The 24,135-nt window shown below is 44.8% G+C and overlaps 1 protein-coding gene across 2 annotated transcripts in view; it reads right to left on the minus strand.

Moving 5' to 3' along the window:
- ABHD6 (abhydrolase domain containing 6, acylglycerol lipase) overlaps positions 1-24,135 on the minus strand; it is a 59,731-nt gene that overhangs the window by 12,368 nt on the left and 23,228 nt on the right. For both annotated transcript variants that reach the window (XM_036266604.1, XM_036266605.1), the window contains exons 3-6: positions 13,979-14,130; positions 6,827-6,983; positions 4,687-4,800; positions 3,369-3,501 (exon numbers count right to left, since the gene is read on the minus strand). In XM_036266604.1, the coding sequence (XP_036122497.1) occupies positions 3,369-3,501; positions 4,687-4,800; positions 6,827-6,983; positions 13,979-14,097 (523 nt within the window). In that variant the 5' untranslated portion in view covers positions 14,098-14,130. The remainder of the gene's footprint in view (positions 1-3,368; positions 3,502-4,686; positions 4,801-6,826; positions 6,984-13,978; positions 14,131-24,135) is intronic.

Here is a 24,135-nt window from a genome sequence, read left to right on the forward strand (position 1 = left end):
AGAGGCACCGGGGGCCCATAAGAAATACAGAGCTCAGCCCCTCCCTACGTCTCCTGAATCAGAACGTGCACGTTGACATGGTCAGGAGATTCGTCTGTCTGGCAGGTTTAAGAAGCATCAGTCTAGAAGACAACTTGCCCGCGCCCCTGTCACATCTGTGTCATGGAGGAGATCTCAGGAAATGCATGATGGGAAGAAACCAGAGAACTGGAGGGACTGACTACCTCTCCCGTTGGCCTGGACCCACTTCGTAATCTCTTATTTGGGGCCAATACACAAAACACAGTGAGCGCAAGTCCCGTTCTGAGCCCCCCCCACGCCGGCAGCGGCTGCCCTCTGCAGTCTCCCTTCCTCCAGGAGAGCGCCAGGCGATCGCTGAGACCAGAAAGCTCTGAGACGGACCATTCTCCCCGGCACCCCGGAGCACCACACGAGAGAGTCCACACAAGCTGATGTTACAGGAGGGCATAACTGATTTTCACTTGTAACACTGAGCAAATTTCTAGGTGTTTGACTTAGCTGAAGAACCGGATTTTAGAAAGAAAAGCAATGGCATCAATACTAGGCTGCAGAAACCCACACTTTATAAACCTCTGTATTCAGCACCTCCTTTAAATCTAATATGGCTTTCACAGCGCCACGAGGGCAGACTGCACCATCACTGCCTTTCACTTTGAGAATAAGCCTAGACTCAGTGTCATGCGGTAGCTTGCACTGGATCCTGGCACAGAAAAAGGAGACGAATGGAAAAACTGGTAAAATCCAAATGCAGCCTGGAGTTTAGTTAACAGTGAGGTGCCATGGTTGGCTTTCAGTTGAGACCAGTTTAGTGTGGGACTGTGAGCTGTGAACGACGGGAGGAACTGGATGAAAGGAAGATGGACGCTGTATTATTTTCGCAATGTTTCCGTAAACCTTAGAATTATTTCAAGTAAAAAAAAAATGATCTTTCCATTTTCACATACAAACAAACAATCTTAAATTTCCAACTGAACTCAGGTGTAAAACTCTTTGAGCAAATGAGCATACACTCAAAAAAGTCAGTTAGATCTGACCTTCCATAAGCGATTTAAAATCTAATAATCTTCCATAGGGGCTGTTTCTCCATTCTCAAACTTTATTATTAAAAGACCAAATGATCCCTGGCCAGTTTGGCTCAGCGGTTAGAGCGCCGGCCTGCGGTCCAGAGAGACCCAGGTTCGGTTCCCACTAAGGGCACGTACCTCGGTTACAGTTTGTCCCTGGCCCTGGCTGGGTCATGCGGGTGGCGGCCACCTTTCATGTTGATGTTTCTCTCTCTCTCTCTCTCTCTCTCTCTCTCTTCCTCCCTCCCTCCCACTTTGAACAAAAAATGGGAAATATCCTCGGGTGAGGACAAAAAAAAAAGACCAAATGAGCCCGGTGTGGCTCAGTGGTTGAGCGTCGACCCATGCACCAAGAGGTCGCCGGTTCGATTACCAGTCAGGGCACGTGCCCAGGTTGTGGGCCAAACCCCCAGTGGGGGGCACACAGGAGGCGGACAATCGATGTTGTCTCTCATCGGTGTTTCTAGCTCTCTCTCTCTCTTCCTCTCTCTCTCAAAATAAAGAAAAAAAATTAAAATAAACAAATAAATAAAAGACCAAATAATTTCAGTCATGGTACTTGGAAAGAGAAGAGAAAACCCACTGGGAGCTTGACTTCCATTTCAATGTCCTTAACAGACCTGAAAACTGTTCACTATCAGAGTGATGGAAAGATTTTAAAGGTCAGTTTAGTCCGTTTTAGTAGAAGGTATACATGTTTAACTCAAGGCTGGGTTCTAGTGGATAAAGGAGGTAGTGGACATGAGTCATATATATACAGGAGCTAGTGAATACAAAAAGACTTCCTAAAAAGCCACAGCTTGGCTTCTGGAGCTGGACAGCCTAGGATCAGTTCCTATTCTAGCTCAGGCACTTATGTAATTTCTTTGTACCTCAATGTTCCTACTAATGAAATGGGTACTAGCCCTGGCCAGTTTGGCTCAATGGTTAGAGTATCGGCCCTCAGACCAAAGGGTCTCAGGTTTGATTCCAGTCAAGGGCACATACCTCGGTTGCAGTTTGTCCCCAGCCCTGGTCGGGGTCGTGCGGGAGGCAGCCAGGTGATGTGTCCCTCTCACATCAATGTTTCTCTCTCTCTCTCTCTCTCTCTCTCTCTCTCTTGCTCTCTCCCTCTCCCACTCTATCTGAAGATATCTGAAAAAGTATCCTCGGGTGAAAATTTAAAAAAATAATAATAAATGGGCATACTATCTTGATCTGGATATAATTACATATGTAAAAAGTCACTGAGATGTACACTTAAAATTTGGGCAATTTACTATGTGTAAATTATATTCCAGTGGTGTACCACAGAGAGGGGAAGTGAGAGAAGGAAAAAGAGAAAAATTATAATTTTTCTCTCTAATATATTATAAATCCAAGTTTAAAGACCTGTGTAAGAAAAATGAATTTTAAAAATCCAACTTCGGATCATAATTTCCAGGGACATATTACAGATCAAGTTGACATATGTACAAATAAAAACAGAGAAACTAAAGTTTGCCGATTTTTAGAAAGCTCTTGTAATGAATCAAGATCTCTGAGTTTTCAGCAAAAAAGAGGAGAGGCATAATAATAGTACCTTCACCTTGTAAGGTTATGGTAACGGTGAGAATTAACTCCATATAAAGGGCTTAGTTCAGCCTGGCTGGTGTGGTCAGTGGATTGAGTGTCATCCCATGGACTGAGAGGTCCTGTCCATTCCCACTCAGGGCACATGCCCAGATTGTGGGCTCGATTCCCTTGGGGGTGTGCAGGAGGCAGCCGATCGATGTTTCTCTCTCACATTGATGTTTCTCTCTCTCTCTCCAAAATAAAAAAAATTATTAGAAAAAAAGAGAGCTTAGTGTAAAAGAGCTCAATAAATGTTGGATATTAATATTATCATTATATTTCAAAGTATTTATGTGCTACAAAGTACTACACACATTTTTTTTTTAAACTTTTTTTTTTTTTTTTTTTGGTACATGCCCCTAGCAGGAACCGAACCTGGGACTCTCTGGTCCGCAGGCCGACGCTCCAACCGCTGAGCCAAACCGGACAGGGCACTACACACATTTTAATTAACCACCAAATTCTTTGTAGAACAAGTCTGGCTCTATAATTTAAAAGTTAGTGTGATTATGATATGGTTAGACAACTAGTGTTTGGTTAGTTATCACAAAAGCATTGCATAGCTCTCCGAAGGACATATCACAAGATGATTCTAAAAACCAGTCAGAGCAGACACGGCCACTTGCTCATCCGAGATTCAGACTCTGCTGTGCTCCAGTCACCCACGGGGATCTGAGCCTGGTAACTCACCAGCAGGGCACACGAGACACACGCTGCAGACATCCGATGGGTAGTGAGCAGCATACACCCCAGCCACGTTGCCGCCCATGGAGGTACCTATCAGGTGGAACGGTTTTTTGTTCAGCTTGAGGCATTCCACAAACTGGGGGAAAAATGAGAAGGGGGCTTGGTTATATAGCTGTAGACAGTGGAGACAGTGATTACAGAGCCAAAAAACCTCTGTTGCCTATGGGGACAAATGAAAAGACCTATTGATGAAAGGGGTCTAGACCTCTACTGGATCCATTATCCAGATGAGCCCTGAGCCAGGCAGGTACTTATCTCTCTACCTGGCACAAGTGATTGATGGGTCATGGCTGATTCTCCTAAAACATGAGTCAGCAAACTTTTCTAAAGGTCCTGAGAGTAAATATTTTCTGCTTTGTGGGCCATATGATTTCAGCTGCAACTATTCAACTCTGCTGTTGTAGCACAAAAGCAACTAAAATAATACGTAAATGAATGAGCATGGATTAGTTCCAATAAAACTTCACTTACAAAAAGAGGCAGTAGGTCAAATATAGCCCATGGGCCATGGTTTGCTGACTCTTGCCCTAATTTAAAGTCTCTCTCATCCATTCATATAACTATCCACCCAACCATCTATTTAACTATCCAACCATCCATCCAACTATTTATCTAAAAAAATATTAATTGGATATCTGTTATGTACAAGGAAGTATGGTCAACTGCAGAAGATACAGCAAAGAGACAAGGTTCCTGAACTCATCAAAATACATAGTTTAAAGGTGGGAGCAGACAAACGTTAAATAAATATCCTTGTCTAGGGAAAATACTAATGTCAATTTGAAACTGGGCCATTAAATTCTGAAATGGTCCATGAGCCCATGACCTTGAAAGCCCAGCCACAGGGGGACTGGAGATAGATGCTGAAACAGAGCAAAATGCAAAGAGCACCCTACCCATCCCCCACAGCTAGGCAGAAGGGCTACTGCTGTCATCACATGGTTGGTAAGCAGAAAAACAGACTCCAGGCAAATGGTCTTGAGAAATATTAAATGCCTTTTTCAAAGAGCTAAAAAAATGCCCAGATCATCATATTTCTTCACAAACAAGTACAACAGACTTAGAGGAGAACAGTCTGAAATAAGCCTTGGCCCTCCACAGGACTCCACTGGGGTGCCACCACGTCTGCCGTTACTTGACAGAATGCACTGGAGACTCGTTATGAGTCCGTTTGGAACTCTCCTACCTGCCCTCCAGGCTTGGGCATGCAGTGGTGGGCAAGACCCACACTCTGGGCAATTTTTGGTGGAGCCCTGCTTACCTGGTGTATCCTCTTGACTTGCCCGTCTATGGACAGATCATCCAGGGAAGAGCGGGTGGTACCCCCATGTCCTGGCATGTCCACACAGACCAAGTGCAGGTTCTTTGGAAGGAACTAAGGACACACAGATCCAGAGAGTCAGTAGGTGGTATGCAGAAAACGTCAGCCCACTTTTCTGGGAAGGTTGCACCTACTTACCAAGTAACCTGGATAGCCAACCCTGTCCCAGGGGGTATATGGGTTTGGGCCACCCAGAGTTTTACCCTAGTAATACTAATGGGAATAAGCATGGCCAGTAGCTCATAGGGAGCAGAGGCCGGCAAAGACCAATAAATACATAGATGGAAGGGGACCAGGAGGATGGCTGGAAAAGGGGGACAAGGGCAGGGCAGCAGGCTTGCATCTCTCTCTTTTGATGCCAGATTACAGTACTACTGCCCCCTCCTTTTCACTACCCTTTCCTCCCTTTCCACACTTACTCCGGTCCTTCAGCCACTAACTGAGAAGCAGGAGAGATGGTTCTGTTCTCCTAGAGCCCTGGCCAGCTCCAGAGCCCACAGGAGCAAGGCTTTCTTTTTCTTTTTTTCCTTTATTAATTTGAGAGAGAGAGAAGTAGAAACATCGATGAGAGAGGACATCAGTGGCCGCCTCCTGCATGCCCCCCACTGGGGGTTTGGCCCACAACCTGGGCATGTGCCCTGACTGGCAATCGAACCGGCGACCTCTTGGTGCATGGGTCGACGCTCAACCACTGAGCCACCAGCCGGGTGCAAGGCTTTCTTTAAGAACTATATCTGATCACCCTGATTCTGGTTTCAACTTTTGTTTTTTTGTATTAAGGTCTAATTCCTGAGGTGATCACTATCCTAAAACACCTTCTCCCATTTAAATATGTGCCGTATTTAACCAGGAAACTGAGAAACATCAGTTATCAATAAACAAATACCCAATTATATGAAAGATGCTTATCTGAAGTGAGGACAGGAGGTGAGAGGGTCATAAGGCATGAGGATGACCGTCCTCACAGTGGACTTTGGAAATAAGAGCACAGGTAACTAGAGGATGTGTGGGCCTTTTCCTCCTGGTTGTAGATCATCCTTGTGGTCCTTCAGGCATAGTCCTGTGTGAGGTGGGAGCCTGGGCTACTTCCCTCCCAAGATTCCTCCCAGCCCCAACCTTCACCAGCTGGTCATGCTTACCAAGTAAGGCAAGTTGCCACGCCCGAGTAAACTACACAGAAAGTGAGCAATTTGGAAAACTATCCCAGAAAGCTGCCAAATCAAGACCATATTTCTATATGGCTAAGGAACTAAAAAAAAAAACGCATCAGCCCGCAGACCAGACTACTGGGTTCAGTTTCTGCTAAGGGCACGTACGTCGGTTACAGTTTGTCCCCAGCCTCGGTTGGGGTCATGTGGGTGGCAACCAGTTGATGTGTCTCTCTCACATCGATGATTCTCTCTCTCCCTCCTGCTCTATCTGAAGATAAATGCAAAAATGTCCTTGGGTGAGGATTAAAGAAAGCAAAAATAGAAAAAGGAGGGGAGGAGGAGGGAAGGGAGAAGGAGGCGGCGGCAAAAGGGAGAAGTCAGGGAGGGAGGAGGAGAAACTTGGAGTATAAAAGAATAATTTTTTTTTTAAGCCTGATCTTGAGAATGAGAGTTCTGAGAAAAAGTTAAGTATCAGAAACCTTTCCTAGGGCCCTGGCTGGTTTGGCTCAGCAGTTAGAGTGTCAGCCCACTGACCAGAGAGGCCCCCGTTCAGTTCCTGCTAAGGGGACGTACCTCAGTTGCAGTTCATCCCCAGGTCATGTGGGTGGCAACCAGTTGATGTGTGTCTCTCTTCCTCTCTTCTCTCCCTCCTGCTGTATCTGAAGATAAATGTAAAAAAAAAAAAAAATGTCCTCAGGTGAGGATTTAAAAAAAAAAAAAACTTTCTTAGGAAATACTCATAAGGTCAAATGATTTCTAAGACACAGATTTTACAAATAACATTCCACTCAATAAACTTTGTCTGATAAAAGGATTTGACTCATATATCACATTAGTTTTGAGATATGTGAGCCACAGCTCTGGGCCCCCTTTGCTTTCTACCATTGCCGAGGACAGTACTTCCAAGTGGAAACCCTTCCCTGCTGCACCTTGACCAGGCTGAGCCACATGTCCTTGTGCACGGAGAAGCCGTGGAGCATGAGGAGGGAGGGTCTGTGGCCCGGCCTGCCACGGAAGGAGTAGCAGAACTGGTAGCCTTCATGCTGAACGTAGCGGACCTGCATGCCCAGCCTCCGCCGCCAGTACCTGGGAAGGAAGCAGACAGACCAAGCTAAATCAGCAACTTCAGACAGGCGGCTTTGGGAGGGGCCCAGGTCCTCGCTCTAGTGGCACTTGGGGGTCAGACCAACACTTCGGGCCCTCGTCCTCCGTGTCTGACTCTGGAGTCCCCCAGAGTTTCACCCTCAAGGAGCACGAAGCGAAAGAATCCCAGAAAGCACCTTAAGTGAGTATCGCGGTATGCGTGTTACTACAATCACTCTAACCTAGCAAGGGGGTGAGGGGTGTTTTCTTTAGGAGCACGACACAAAATAACCTCTTGTTAATACATATTCTAGCAGATGAATGGCGGTGCAGAGGAGGAGTCGGCGGTGGGATCTCACTGGGGGTCTGAGGAGCCCTTACTCGGCCTGGGTTGTGTGAGCTTCTGCAGAATTTGAAATGGCTGGGGTAAGGCTGGGAAGGACTCCGAAAGGCCAAGACAAAGGTGGTTTCCTCCTTTGACTGCAAGAGCGCTGGCTTGCAGTCTGGTGGGCCGTATTCATTGACACCAGAAATCCAGGGTGAGCAGCCATGGACATGTGGGCACAACGGCTGCCGTGGACAGCACAGACTCCTGGGGTCTGGGGTCAGAACCTCCCTGCAGAGGCACTTTGATTGGCAGGAAAAGCATCAAAAGGCTTAAAGGTAGTGTCACTTGCAACTTGCTCTTTGTGGAGAGGAGGAATTGGATCCTCAGCAAGGCTGCAGCTGCTGGTGTGGTATCATTCCACACACCCACAAATCACCAGAAGACTGCAAAGGATGCCTGCCTTGTGATCTCAGGACCCTAAATACTTTTGGGGTGATTCTAGTGGACTGGACCTCTGTAAGAAACCAATTTACCTATTTGTAAATCTATTTGAGCAAGCTGCAGGTTTAATTAGCTTTCCAACTAACCAAAGTTCTTCATTTGAGTCTTAACCATATTTGTTACTGTGGCTTTAAAGAAGGTATGGATTCTGAAGTAATGGATTTCGATGAAGTTAACTTTTTTTAAAAAACTCTTCGGATTTTCATGGTGATGCAGAAGTTACAGTAATGAACATTTGACTTTGTACAGATATTATTTCCACTCCAGTGGATAAGCTCAATAAAGGTCAAAATTTTATTTCTTCCCAGAAAATATATGTATATTTTTTATAGAGATGTTGAGAGTGAGAAGTTGTTTTTTAAGAACTATCTGCATTGGTCCTCTGATTTTATTCGCTGGAACATATGGCAGCTGGTTGAAAGCTCAGCTTCTGTTGGTTACGTAAGACTTGGCAGTGCTGGAGTGTGGCCTGAAATCGATTTCAGGACGAAATTACCATCTAAACAAATTGAATTCTCTGCATGAAGAATCCAAAATGAAAGACGATTAATCCAATCAGAGATTTGCTTTGTGGTATGCTTTGCACCAAAGAAGTAGTCAAGTCTAGCAAAAGCAAATAGCCTACATTAACTGGGTTTAACCCTTTTACAAAATAAGGGGAAGGGAGCCCTGGCCAGTTTGGCTTAGCAGTTAGCGCACTGGACCTTGGAGTGGAAAAGTCATGGGTTCAATTCCTGGTGAAGGGTACATACCTTGGTTGCAGGTTCAATCCCTAACCCTGGTTGGGGTCATGCAGGAGGCAACCAATAGATGTGTCTCTTTCACATCAATGTTTTTCTCTCTCTTTCTCTCCCTCCCTCCCTCTCCTTTCCTCTTTCTTATTTTATCTAAAGAAATTAATAGAAAAATATCCTTGGGTGAGGATTTTTAAAAAAATTGTTTTTAAATAAGGGGAAGGGAGATTAGAATATAAATTCATATTTATTTGGATCTGCACACAAAAAAACATGGGAGTATCCGGCTAGTGTGGCTCAGTAGTTGAGCATTGATTCATGCACCAAGAGGTCGTGGGTTCGATTCCCGGTCAGGGCACATGCCCAGGTTGTGGGCCCCATCCCCAGTGGGGGGCGTGCAGGAAGTAGCCAATCGATGTTCTCTCTCATTGATGTTTCTATCTCTCTCTCCCTCTCACTCTAAAATCAAAAAAGGAAAAATAAATAAATTTTTTAAAAGCATGGGAGCAAAAACAAGACACTATTAGGTGAGTATCTGGAGCGGAGGTGGGCAACACATGAGAAGTGAGAAGTAAATGGAGAGGCAACAGAGGCAGGAAGGAGACTCTTATCACTTTCCTTTTGGTACTTTTCTAATGAATGTACTACCTATTCGAAACATCAAAAATATAATGAAATTGGCTAGCTTGAACCTCTTCTTATGACAAAGCAAACGTATTTCAAAATTCTAAATTGTGCACCATAACACAAACTTGTTCATTCATTCATATGCCAGCTCATTCATTTACTGACTGTATGATCTTGAATCTCATCTATAATAATGGGAAATGTTGCATTCTACTGAGGATATGGTAAAGATTAAGTGAGATAATCCATATACAAAATTTTGTTCAGTGCTCAGGACATGCTAAGTATACAATAAATGGTAGTTACTAGTATTACATAAAAAATATTCTAGCCCTGGCCGGGTGGCTCAGTTAATTGGAGCATTGTCTCATACACCAAAAGGTTGCAGGTTCGATTCCCAGTCAGGGCATACCTTAATGTCCACAAATAGAAAATTTATTACATAAATTACAATGTATCCAAACAATGTAATATTTTGCTGTTTTAAAAAATGAGGTCTTCAAAGACTATTCAATAATAGGAAAATGTTTATGACATGATATAAAATGAAAATATAGGACCCTTTGTTTGTTTGTTTGTTAATCCTCACCCAAGGATACTTTTTCCATTGATTTTAGAGAAAGTGGAAAGGAGGGAGAGAGAGAAAACATCCATGTGAGAGAGACACATCGATTGGTTGCCTCCTGTACACGCTTTGAGCTGGAATCAAACCTGCAACCCAGGTACATGCCTTGACCAGGAATCGAACCCAAAGACCCTTTGGTGTTCAGGCTGACGCTCTCTCCACTGAGCCACAATGGCCAGGCAGGACCCAATTTGTTTATACTATTGATTCCAATTCTGTTAAAAATAATTTTTTAAACTGTATACAGATGAGCTGAGGAGAGGTACTGAGAACAAAAGAGGCGCTGAAGAAAATGATTTGGGAGGTGATGGGTAATTTATATTTTCTGTTACCTTTTTGTAATCTTCAAACCCTCTACAACTCTAACACAAAGTGCTGAATGAGATCAAGGAAGCCCTGGCTCGTCTGGCTCAGCAGTTAGAGCGTCAGCCAAGAGTCTCGGGTTTGATTCTGGTCAAGGGAATGTACCTTGGTTGTGGTTCGTCCCCGGCCCTGGTCGGGGTCATGCGGGAGGCAACCAGTCCAATTAGTTGATGTGTCCCTCTCACATCGATGTTTCTCTCCCTCTCCCTCCCTCCCACTCTATCTGAAGATAAATAGAAGAATATCCTCGGGTGAGGATTAAAAAAAAAAAGTAAAAAAGAATGAGATTAAGGAAGAGCTGGAAGGACCCTGTAGAAAAGGCGAGGCTGCTTAGGCACCTGGATACTCAACACCTCTTAGTTTAGTCGGAGACAAGGCAGAGAGGTGTGCCACGAGGCCAGGGCACGGGGTGACCAAGCATGACCTGAACCCAGAGTGAAGGGAGGCAGGCTGGAAAGGCAGCCTGAGAGCTAGGCTCAGGACTTGAGGAACTCTTCATTACCAGGTGGGGCTCCTGGGTACTAGTCCGTGTATTTCATTAAATTGCTACACCCCCTGGAAAACTTCACCTAGGCTTTGGAAACAGGAGCTGGAGAACCAACATTTTCAGTAATTTCAAATGATCCTCTCAATGAAAGGGCAGGAAGAAGACGCCTCAAGCTACCAGGTCAGCTAAACATGACGAAAGACCAATGGCCCAGATGGGAAACAAACAAACCCAACTTCTTTGGTTTAAGGATAAGAGAGAATAAATTACCTCTAAATCATAAACATCACAAAGGCAAAGATGAGAAGTAGCTGCAAGTGTACAGAACAGAGACAAAGAGAAGAGTGAATTGGGAAGAATGCCTCAGGAACAAGATCCGTTACAGACGATCTTGGTACAAAAGCCCAACTGCTCCTGTTTCAGGAGACGTCACTGGAGCCCCGAAGAAGCTCCAGGGGCTCCTCTTTCAGAAGGGCTCCCAGGGCCCGGGCCTTTATTTTACATGCGTTGCCTTCTCTAGTTTACAGTAACCTCTGAAGAAAAGTACTTACATTATTTTTTTTTTTTTAAATTGTGGTAAAATATAGATAACATAAAATTTACCAATTTAACCATTTTAAGGGTACAATTCAGTGCCATTAAGTACATCCACAATATTGTACATCAACCCATCACAACTATCCATTTACAGAACTTCCCATCATGCCAGGTAGAAATTCTGTATCCATTCAACAAAAACTCCACATTCCTTCCTGTCCTTTAGCCCTGGTAATCTCTAGTCTACTTTCTGTTTCTGGGTTTGCCCGGTCCAGGTACCTCATTCATAGAAGTAGAATCATAGGATATTTGTCATTTTTTGTCTGGCTTATTTCACTCAGCATAATGTTTTCAAGTTATCCATATTAAAGAATGCATCTGGACTTTACTTCTTTTTAAGGTGAAATAGCATTCCATTATATGATATACCACATTTACTCATCCCTTCATCAGCTGATGGACATCAGCTGCTTTTTGGCTACTGTGAATGATGCCACTCTGAAAATTCACAAGTTTTTGTGCAGACATGTTTTCAGTTCCCTTGGGTAAATACCTGGGAGTGAAATTGCTGGGTCATTTAATAGCTTTTTTAAAAAAACCTTTTGAGCCCTGGCCAGTTTGGCTCAGCAGTTAGAGCGTCGGCCTGCGGTCTAGAGAGACCCGGGTTCAATTCCTGCTAAGGGCACGTATCTCGGTTGCAGTTTGTCCCCGGCCCTAGTTGGGTCGTGCGGGTGGCAGCCACTCGATGTGACTCTTTCACATTGATGTTTCTCTCTCTCTCTCTTCCTCTCTCTCCCTCCCACTCTATCTGAACAAAAAATGAAAAAATGTCAAGTAAGGATAAAAAAAAAAAAACCTTTTGAGGAACTGCCTGATTTTTCCAAAGCGGCTACACAATTTTGCATTCCTGCTATGAGTATGTGGGGTCCAATTTCTCCACGGCCTTCATTGTTATTTTTAGAGAAACTTTTCTGTACCGCAGGCCGACGCTCCAACCGCTGAGCCAAACCGGCCAGGGCTAGAGAAACTTTTAATTGAAGTATAAGTCATACAGAAAAGTGCACCAGCTGTAGGTGTCCCTGGAGCATGGCCAACCGGTTCCACAGGATGGACAGAGCTCCTGCAGGAGGCACCCAAAGCTTCACTGCAGTCGACAGAGCAGTCAACAACCGGAGGTGCCGTGGCCACTGCAGGGGGTACCTGGACTCTGAAAGCCTTCTCCTGACGCCCCAAGGAACCTGTGGACTGGGGACTATGTAGCATGGAGGCTGGTTCCGCACCAGTGCGTGGCACTAGACTTTGTGTCATCACACTTCTGTGTGCAGCCACAGCCATGGGGACAGGCCACAGCACCGAATCGCATTCTCCATTTCAATTTGATTTAAGAAAAACAGCATCTGTGTGTGGAGGTCCTGAGTCTCTGCAGGGACACGTGGGGCACAGGACTCTGGCCTCTCCATGTCAGGCTACATGGGAGCCTTGGCCCCAAAGCACCCCCGCTGCTAGGGCTGCAAGAACGTGGCATTTAAACAGCTGGCGTCTCAGCTTCATCAATGCAGAGGTGGGTCCTGGGTGAGCCTCTGAAGGGGTCACCACCTCCCAAGAGTGAGAGAGTAAAAGAAAAGCTCCCTTCTGTTCAATTAGCTTCTTTTCAAGGATCAGAGCCTGGCTGACAGGTGGAAAATTCCACACTCCAATGAAACAAAAGGGAGACTGAAAGGAGGGCAGATAAAGGGCACACGCCAGCCTCCCTGCCTTCTCTCCGGGCACAGGAGGGAGTGCGAACGCCCAGAAGTCCCGGAGAAACTCAGGGTGCTTCCCGGTGGCGCGCGGAGGAACCAGGGGTATTTCCGTACTTTCTTCTCCAGGGGATGCGGTGGGAAGGGCAATCTTACTTGGTACATGGACCGTGGCCATGAAAAGTCCCTGAAGCACATCGTGAGAAAGCTACTCCCTTTTCAACTATTAAGTTTCTGATTCCCTCAGGAGAAAGGCTCGTGGAGCTGCTACATCTTCACACTCACCTTAGACTTGTACCAAAGAGAAAGGAGACACAATCTTGGGTAGGTATCAGTATCGAGGCTAGAATTTAAGAGCATCGTTTAATGGCATTCCGCTTTCTTTATTTTTATTTTTTTGCTTTCTTATATTAATTTGCTATGTATGGCTAGTATGGCAAGCCTTCCACTTAAGGTAGTGATATTTCTATTACTCTGAAAATAAATGGATTTAAGCTACAAAAGTGATTTACTCTAAAGAAAATGTAAGGCGGAGGTGGTGTACAGACAGGGCAAGCGTCACAAGGTGGTACAAGAACAACAGAAGGTTTGGAAACATCTTTTTCTTTCTGCCACTTTACCGTGAAACACTTTTAGAACACATGGGAAGCCATTCTGTCCAACTTATATGCCTTCTCCAGGTCCTGTTCTTTCTAACTCATTTATCAGTGTACATCACCGCATCTGTCAGACCATCACTGGATCAGAATCCAAGGACCAAGAAACTACCAAAGGAATTCCCATAAATGCGCACAATCCTTGCTAAAGGAGCCAGTGGTTTTAGGAGTGAGGGTGGCCTCCTGAGCAAAGATGCTATGGGAAACCTGAAACAAGTTACCTGGTGAGAAGCTACCACCAATTCTTCAAGAACACTCCCAACATTTAAAACACAATGTCTTTCAACTTTTCTGTATATTCAGAGTAACTCATGATAAAATGTTGAACAGCCAAAAGGACGAACAGAAAAGGTGACACTCTTATGATACCCTCGAAAACTGGAATTACAAAGTTAACTCACCAATAATAGATTTTGATCAGTGCCGAAGGCCACAGGAGAAACGAGGCCACGAATGCCAGGATGGGAATGGCCAGCGTCCCGCCCGCGATCACAAACATGTTCACCACGTCCAGATCCATCCTGCTCTCTGAGGCTGGCGACACCTGCAGGGGCTGAAGACAGTGACAGAAATGAAACACTGTCTCAAAAGAAAAGGTGAAGAAGTAAAGGGGAAAAGAAAAGTGAAAGACTGGCCCTGGCCAGTTTGGCTCAGCGGTTAGAGTGTTGGCCCGCGGACCAGAGAGACCCGGGTTTGGTTCCCGCTAAGGGCACGTACCTTGGTTGCAGTTTGTCCCCGGCCCTGGTTGGGTCATGTGGGTGGCAGCCACTCTATGTGTACCTTTCACATCAATGATTCTCTCTCTCTCTCTCTCTCTCTCTCTCTCTCTTCCCCTCTCTCCCTCCCACTCTATCTGAACAAAAAATTGAAAAATGTCTTCGAGTGAGGATAAAAAAAAAAAGACCAGAAAGAGGGTAAAGCTAAAGAGAAAACAAAAGCATGCAACTGCTTTAAAAAACTCAACAGGCATGACAACTCCATGTTCTGAAGGATCCCTGAGAGGTCCGGGATTTTATTTTAAGCTATAAAGGAAATTGTTACAATGATTGAGCAAATCTGAGTGAGGACTGGATCTTAGATAATATTGTACTGGTGATGCAGTTCTGGACTGGCATGACAAAACTGTGGTTATCTTTACATGTAGGAGTATGTTCTTGTTCTCAGGCGATGTCTGCTGAGGCATGAAGGGGTGAAGTGTAGTAATATCTACTATTCGCTTTTTTTCTTTTAATTTTTAAAATTAATTTATTTTTGTTAAAGATGTTTCTCCTTTTCCCCCATTGACACCCTCCTCCCAATCGCCCCCAACCCATCCCCAGCATTGTTGTCTATGTCCATGGTTACGCATACATGCATATAAGTTCTGTGGTTTATCTCTTCCCTGCCCCCTTCTGAGGTTTGTCAGTCTGTATCCTACTTCTATGTCTCTGGGTCTATTTTCACTTTTAAAAGTTGAGGAGAGAAAAATAGAATGTGTGTGTCTTAGCGGGGGAGAGGAGAGGAAAATGAAGCAAATACGGTAAAATGTCACCATTGGTGAGTCAGGTAAAGGTTACATGGTAACCTACAACATTTCTAAAGGTTTTTATAGGGTTAAATTTTTCTGTAGTAATTTTAAAAAGTTAAAAGTGAGGACAGAGGACCTTAAAGAAAGAAATGAGAAAATATACATGTACATGTGAATGTAGATACATGTAGATCCACACAGTGTCACTCAAACAGTAACAGTAGTTGCAGCTAAGTTGGAAAACTAGGTAGCTGGGGTCAGGATACAAGGGAGACTTGTTTTTCACCATCTACCTTTTAAAGTCTTTTGATTATTTGTCATGTGCATGTATAATTTATTCAAAAATAAATAATGTCTGTCCAGCCAGTGTGGCTCAGTGGTTGAGTGTCGACCCATGTACCAAGAGGTCACCAGTTTGATTCCCAGTCAGGGCACATGCCCAGGTTGTGGGCCAGATCCCCAGTGGGGGGCATGCAGGAGGTGGCCAATTGATGTTCTCTCTCATCGATGTTTCTATCTCTCTCTCCCTCTCCCTTCCTCTCTCTCTAAAAATCATTAAAAATTTTAAAAAATAATGTACAATAAAACCTTCAGAGGGAACAAATCGAACCAGCAGTTTTCAGTGTATTTGCTGATGCCTTCCTGATGACCTGGCGGACACATCTGAAGAACACAATGTGCTTCGGGGGGGCAGGGACTGCATCCCCAGCACCCAGACTGGGGCCTGACCCATTTCTAGGCGCTCTAGAAACTGGCTGAATCACAAGCCCTGCCCAGTCCCATCTCATGAGCTCACAGCCTGGTTCATTTTTTCATAAAACAAACAATATTTCAAATCCCATCATCTTCCTCAACAGTGAAAACAACTCAGGCAAGGACCTGAAAGCCAGCTGTGGCCCTTTGCCCTAAGTACACCTGTGTTAAGTGTATTTTCACCAAACATGAAAAGAGAGACTTCTTCAAGATAGAGGATTAAGATCTAGCAAATCATGGCCTTCCTTATATATCCTGTGAAATAAATGGAGCGCCCTCTCCCACGTGCCTCCATCAGCTGATATGTATTTCAACTGTATAATGAATTAATAATGGCACAGCATGACTTCACAACTATGAGAGTGGGGTAGGCAAACTCTTTCTGTAAAGGGCCAGCTGACAAATATTTCAGCATTGTGGGCCACAGGGTTTCTGTCGCAGCTCCTGGATCTGCCATTGCAGCGAGAAAGCAGAAATATACAACCTGTAATGAGCCAGTATGACTGCATTCCAATAAAACTTTATTTTTAAAGACAGGCTTCAGGCCAAATTTGGTCTGGGGGCTGTAAGTTGCCAACCCTTGATACAGTAATACCAACCCTGTCAAACAGCTGAGAGGTGTTTCTAGGCTGACGAAACTGAAGCTCAGAGAAGTTAACTAACTTGCTCAAGGTCACTCAGCTGGTAGAGTCATGATTACAAAACAGGTTTTTGACTTGGAACCACTCCCTCTGTACCAAGCTCCACTCTGTCTAATTGTTTTCTTTGTTTTACATAAAAAAATTTTAAATGTATTGATTTTAAAGAAAGAGAGGAAAGGGGTGGGGAGAGGGAGAGAGGAGAGTGAGAAAGAGGGAGAGAGAGAAACATCGATTTGTTGTTGCACTTATTTATGCATTCACTGGTTGACTCTTGCATGTGCCCTGACCAGGGATGGAACTCGCAACCTTGAGGTATCGGGACAACATTCTAACCCACTGACCCACCCAGCCAGGGCTGTCTAATTGTTTTCAAGTGGCCTTTCCTTAATCTTTGTAATTTCTTTGCTGTTAAATACCCACACCCGTCATCCTAATTTCTCCATGAAGATGTGACAGTTCCATTTAGATGTCTTGTCTCTTGTAAGAGGGGGCATGTACAGGTCATCAGATGGTTCCTTCAGTTTTACACACACACTTTATCTGGTGACAGTCCTGAGTCTACAGCAGTGAAAGCTGCCACCTTCTCAGGGGCAGAAGCAGCGCCCGTGTTTCTGATTCAATGGAAAACACTTTTCCCAGCATACTTAAGTCATCGGCCTGTTTCTCCTAGAACTGGAGCTCCGTGAAGGAAGGGACAATCATATAGGTTCTTTCTCAGTGCCTAGAACAAGCACACAACACAAATAAGATGCAAATGACTAAAAAGCAAAGTTACAAAATGGGCTTAATACTGTCTGTGTTAGGGACAACCATTCCCAATGACGTGGTAAGAGACTTTCCCTCTTTCAGTAATTACACGACTCCCCAGAGGAGTTACCTCTTTAACTCTGCGTACAATTCACAATGCTAAAAGGCCTCACCATCAAGGGGTAGGCAAATGATTCACAGAGTAAAGGGAACTTTACAAATGTGTGAACATTGTGGGCCGCAAGAGTTGATGAACAGTCTTTGCCGAGAGTGCCCGAGGTTTCTTGTTTCAACAGTGCTTGGACAAAGCCCAGTGCCGGACACCCATCCCAGCCAGCCGCCCAGCTCCAGCCTTCTGCCACCTCTCACAGCGCCCTCGGCTGCCCCAAGGCCCCCGCCACTGCTCCAGCCTTGCAGCCACCTGTCCTCCACCGGCCCCTGTAACAGCCACGTCCACCTCGCAGGTGCACCAGAACGACCACCAGGACTTGGAGGCCGCCATCAACCGCCAGATGGACCTGGAGCTCTAACTTCCTACGCCTACCTGCTCATGTCTTACTATTTTGACCACGATGATGCAGCTTTGAAGAGCTTTGCCAAATTTTTTCTTCACCAGTCTCATGAGGAGAGGGAACATGCTGAGAAACTGATGAAGCTGCAGAACCACCGAGGCGGCCGAATCTTCCTCCAGAATATCAAGTAAACAGACCCGAGGACTGGGAGAAGGGGCTGAATACCATGGAGTGTGCGTTCCACTTGGGAAAAGTGTGAATCAGTCACTACTGGACTTGCACAAACTGGCCACTGACAAAAATGACCCTCATCTGTGTGACTTCATTGAGCTGTACTATCTGAATGAGCAGGTGAAATCCATCAAAGAACTGGGTGACCATGAAACCCACCTGTGTGGGTAGGGCAGAGCATCTCTTTGACCAGCACACCCTGGGGGACAGTGATGAGAGCTAAGCCTTAGGCTGGCTTCCCACAGCCACGGGGGTGAGTTCCCTGGTCACCAAAGCAGCATGTGGAGTTACCTTTATCTTTAACTTGTACCAAATCATCCACTTGTATCTTTCATTTGTACTATTCCTTCAGATAAAGTAATTTGGCAATCCCCCCCTCCCCCAATAAATTGATGAAGATGGGAACCGTCACCTTCAACAGGATTTTTCCACATCTCACTAAGTCCTTAAAAACTGCCGAGGGTCACCAAGAATTCTAATGCCTGAGCTGCAGGAATTTTATTCATGATGTTCCCTTGGACTAGGAATTAGAAAATTTTATGCCCAAAGCCATATATATCACAGACTCTGACACTGGAGAAGGCAGCCCCACCATGAGTTATGATCATCAAAAAGAAACCTCATGACCAATCGATGTGTCTTTCTCATCAATTCATTCTCTCTCTCTCTCTCTCCCCCCCTGTCTCCCCATTTCACCCTCTCTTCCACTCTAAAAAAAAGAAAGAAAGAAAAGAAACCCCATGGCCTCATGACTGTTCTAGAGTCACAGTCAGTTCGGGGGGAAGTCTCTGGCTCCATCCTCCATTCAACGGCAGAACGAGGTCTTCAATAAAGAACGTTTGTGGAGCACAATCAGTTCAGCGAGGTTAGGACTTACTACACAGAGCCCTGCATACTTTCCCTGATGAGCTCAAACACAGACAGGTCCTAGGTGAAGAAGTTAGTGCTTTCGGAGTTCTCTACACAGATGAAAAGTAGGCGACTATTCCTACCTCTGCAATATCCTTCATTTTACCAAGGACTTGCCCCAGCTTTCCTTTAAAAAGGCAGCTCTCCTACCCTGTTAGGGTTTGTTTAGAGGATACTCCATGTACCAAGGAGGCTGGAGACAGAAAAACTGAAGCCTTGTGAACCCAGAACCACCAATGACTGAAAATCAACTAAGGGGTGGACTATTGAGTTTCCCATAGCAGAGGCCCGTACAACTGATGTCTGCAAGGTCACTTTCAGGAGCAGGGGAATACTAAATAATGCTAAATAATACATAATGAGAAAGTCATCTTTTCAGTAATGCTTAGATCAAAGAGAAATTCTCAGTTCTCTAACCCTTAAGCCTCCTGCAGGCAATAGTAACGGAACATTTAATACTATTGTTTCCTTGCGTCGATTTTTATAAATACTTTCAACTTTTGGTAGGGATGCAAATTAATTAATTTAAGTTAAAAGAAGGAGTCAAGCCCTGGCCGGTTTGGCTCAGCGGTCAGAGCGTCGGCCTGCAGTCCTGAGAGACCCAGGTTCGGTTCCCGCTAAGGGCATGTACGTCGGTTGCAGTTTGTCCCCGGCCCTGGTCGGTTGTGCAGGTGGCAACCACTCGATGTGTTCCTTTCACATCGATGTTTCTCTCTCTCTCTCTGTTCCTCTCTCTCCCTCCCACTCTACCTGAACAAAAAATTGAAAAATGTCCTCGGGTGAGGATTAAAAAAAAAAAAAAAGAAGGAGTCAAGCCCAGCTGGCGTGGCTCAGCGGTTGAGCAGACTTATGCAGCAAGAGATCGCCAGTTCGATTCCCAGTTGGGGCACATACCCAAGTTTTGGGCCCAATCCCCAGTAGGGGGCATGCAGGAGGCGGCCAATCAATGCTCTCTCTCATCAATGTTTCTATCTCTCTCTCTCTCCATCTCCCTTCCTCTCTCTAAAATCAATAAATAAAAAGTATTTTTAAAAAAGGAGTCAATTTAAAGAAAAATGCTAACCAGGTGATATATGAATCTGGTGAAAAGCATGATGATGATACATTAGTGGCTGCCCCTGGGGCAGATTTGATGACAGATGGGCACCAGGCTGGGGAGGGGCAGGCATTCCAGCCAGCTCTCTTCTACCAGGCTCTCCCACACACCAGCTATGAGACCAGGGTTCCTCATCTACTAAGTGAGAACTTTCATCCAATCATCGCTTCTGTCTTCTACTCTGGTGACTTTTGAAACATTTCTGAAATTATACCAGCAATTAAAGAATAAGATTCAACTTGCCCCAACAAGAATCTTATTCCCTTATATTTACCCAGAACATAAAACAGTACCTGGTAAGTACCTGTTGCTTGATAGTGCTTATTGCCTGAATAGATCCTGAGTTCCAATACCTTACTCTTAGGGTATAAAGCAAAATTCCAAGAATAAATAGAATGTAAACTTTCATAGGATCTTGCCTTACCCTAGACATCTACCTACATTTCATCAATTTCACAAACTACATTTCACAAACTAAAGTCCTGGTCTCTTCAAAATAATGATTATTTTAACGATGGCAACAACAATAATAACCATGACCACTACCACCATAGCCAAAGACATAAAAGCAATGACTTCTGTCTATTAACTACTGTATGCCAGACGCAGTGTAGGCAGTTCATATATACATCCTCTCATTTTATCCCTCACCATATTATAAGGTAGGAAGCTTCTCTCCCATTTAAAAAATGGAGAAACTGAGGCTTAAAGGAGTTAAGAAATGTCCCCAAGGTTATCTGGCTGGTAAATGGCATAACCTGCACTTGATGCCAGTCCTCCAGGTGCCCCTGGTCCATGCCACCTTTGCCTTCTTTCAGTGCTTGCTGTAAGCAGATGTTTATTTTGCATCATGCACAGGGAACCAAGTTCAGTATCCCCATCACCATTCTTTACACTTCTCTAGAACTGTTTTAAGAGCAAGTAACTTTACAAGTTATCAGTGAGCTTATTACCTTATTCCTGCTGGTGTCTTTTTACAACTATCCAGAGCTGCTTGTGTTTTTTTCCTTTGATTCTGCAACATGAAAATTCTTTCCACACTGTTTTCCACTAGGAAAACACATCCTTCTTTTTTTCCCCCCTTGTGAATTTGTTTCTATTGGGGGTGGGGGATGGGTCACTGGGCAGTTCTACCCCACCAGGGCGCTGTCCGCCCTCATCTTCCTGGGATGGTTTGTGGAGCCTTTTCCTTTTTCATGGAGCTGTTGCCTGAGCTACAGCAGCCTCTTCAGGGCCACTGATGAGAGGCTCCTACTTGGAAGAGAATTTCCTCTTTTTCTTGGGAACACTTCTGTTTCCTGCCCCTTCAGGGTCACTAACTGGTTCCTTTTTGGGGAAAGGTTTCTTCCTCTTGGGAAGACTTCCACTGCCAGCTGTCTCCTCAAGATCACTAACAAGACCTTGGGAAAAGGTCCATTCTCCTGCAGAGCCTACAGGAGCTTTTTCTTTTTCTTCGTCTTCTTCTTTTTAAACTTATCTTTATTGTTGAATGTATTACAGATGTTCATTTTTCCCCCACTGACTCCCTCCTCCCACCTCCCGCCCCCCTCTGCCTTTCCCCACACTGTTGTGTCTATTGGTTATGCATATATGCATATAAGTTCTTTAGTTTATTTCTTCCCTCCCCACAACTCCCTTCCCTTTGAGGTTTGTCAGTCTAGAACCAATTTGTTCTTCTTAATCCCTTCACCTTTTTCCCCCAACCCCCTCCCATCTGGCAACCAACAAAATGTTCTCTGTATCTATGAGAATGTTTCTGTTCTGCTTGTTGATTTTGTTTGTAGATTCAATTGTCGATAGATATGTATTCATTGCCATTTTGTTTGTTCATATTTTTTATCCTTTTCTTCAAGACCCTTCATCATTTCATATAATAATGGTTTGGTGGTGAACTCCTTTAGGTTTTCCTTGTCTGGGAAGCTCTTGATATGTCCATCCATTCTAAACGACAGCTTTGCAGGATAGAGTAATCTTGGTTGCTTTTCATCACTCTGAATATTTCTTGCCACTCCCTTCTAGCCTGCAAAGTTTCTTTTGAGAAATCAGCTAACAGTCTTATGGGAGCTCCTTCATAGGTAACGAACTGCTTTTCTTTTGCTGCTTCTAAGATTCTCTCTTTGCCTTTAACCTTTGGCATTTTGATGATGATGTGTCTTGGTGTGAATCTCTTTGGGTTCAACTTGTTTGGGACTCTGTACTTCCTGGATTTGTATGTCTGTTTCCTTCACCAAGTTAGGAAAGTTTACTGCCATTATTGTTGTTTCAAATAGGTTTTCGATTTCTTGTTTTCTCTCTTTTCCTTCTGGCATCCCCAAGATGTGAATGTTGGCACGCTTGAAGTTGTCCCAGAGGCTCCTTACACTATCCTCATTTTTTTTGGATTCTTTTATCTTTTTGCTGTTCTGATTGGGTGTTTTTTGCTTCCTTATATTACAAATCAATGGTTTGTTTTTTGGTTTTACCTACTCTACTATTGAATCTGTGTAAATTATTCTTTATTTCAGTTAGTGCCTCCTTCATTTCTGACTGTGCATCCTTTATTTCTGACTGCTCCTTTTTTATGCTCTTGAGGCCCTCACTAAGTTTGCTGAGGTTCTCACTAATTTCATTGAGCATCCTTATAAGCAATGTTTTGAACTCAGCATCTGTTAGGTTGTTTATCTCCATTTCGTTTAGTTCTTTTCCTGGAGTTTTGTTCTGTTCTTTCATTTGGGACCTGTTTCTTTGTCTCCTCATTTTGGCTGCCTCCCTGTTTGTTTCTATGTATTACTTAATGAGAGGTATGGGGCTATCTGAGACCAGATGCTTCTTGTTTGAAAGAATTTAGGAAAACCTGAAGCAGGATCCAAGACAGGCCAATCCTATGGTTAAGCAACTGGCAACAGCTTGGGTGGGCCTGAAAGTTGGGTGGGGCAAGACCTCAGGGAATCACCAGGGTGGGGCAAACAGTGTGAGCCAGGTTGCTGGAGTCCCAGATATGGCAGCTGTCTGACACCCCAGGGATGGACTCACCAAAGGAACAAAGGCCTCTGACAGCATGTCTGTCCAGGAGAAAGTCCCCTCTCCAGCCCTTGCTCCAATGCCAAACAGCTCAGTTCTTCCCTGTATGTCTCTGGCGCCCCTCAAGTTGCTTCCCCTCTGAGCTTAGAGAGAGCAAGTCCGAGTAAGTCTGTGTGCGGGCCCTTTAAGAGGAGCTGCCTGGGGCTCCAGCCACCTCAGCCTCCCTGAGCCTCAGTTCCCACTGTTTTTTGCAGCCAGAAGTTATGGGGATTCTCTTCCTGGCCCTGGAACCCTAAGCTGGGCACCTGGTGTGGGGTGGGGACCCTTCAGTCCTCAGGGAGGACCTTTCCAGCCGAGGTGTCCTCCTGATTTTTATCTGCCACACGTGAGTGTGGGACCAGCCCGTCCGCCTCCGCCCCTCCTACCAGTCTGGATGTGGCTGCTGCTTTAATTCCATAGTCATAGGACTTCCATTCAGTGCGGTTTCAGGCGGCTTTGAATGATGGTTGTTCTGTAGTTTAGCTGTAACTTTGATGTGGTTGTGGGAGGATGCGATACCACGTTTACCTTCCCGCCGTCTTGACCGGAAGTCTGCTTTTTCTTCTTTGGGGGTTTTTCACTTGTGTCCTCACTCCTCTGGCATACTGCTGTATTAGGAAAGTACTCCCTTCTTGAAATCTGAGTATAACACCCAACTATTAAATATTGTTGCATGTACCTAACACTGAGTTTTGAAGCTAGGTTCGTATAAAGGTGAACTGATTCCTCAAAACTATCACTAATGATCAACAGCTGGAAAAGACACATAGCCAAGAAGATTCTCTGGTGTGGAAGCCCTGGGATTGATGAGATAGAATAATTCAAGAAATGGGCAGCTGTAACTCCTCGTCATGTATATCTTCTCCACCATGGAGGAAAAGCACACCAAAGTTTCCAACCAGGATGTTAAGCTTGCCCAGTCGGTCATCACTGAAGAGGTGGCATGGCCCCCAGGATTATTGCCCTACGATGTGCACCTCTGCCCTCCTGGCCTTATGGTCTCCCTCTCAACTCTGGCCAAGTTCACTCCTCCTCTGTGCTTTGCAGCTCTGAATGCCCTGCTGTCGAAACAAGCTCAGGCTGTGAGCACACGTGACCTGGGTTCTGAGATGCTGTCCTCTCT

Source organism: Molossus molossus, unplaced genomic scaffold (assembly GCF_014108415.1).
Source record: "Molossus molossus isolate mMolMol1 unplaced genomic scaffold, mMolMol1.p scaffold_m16_p_18, whole genome shotgun sequence".
NCBI classification, from domain to species: Eukaryota; Metazoa; Chordata; class Mammalia; order Chiroptera; family Molossidae; genus Molossus; species Molossus molossus.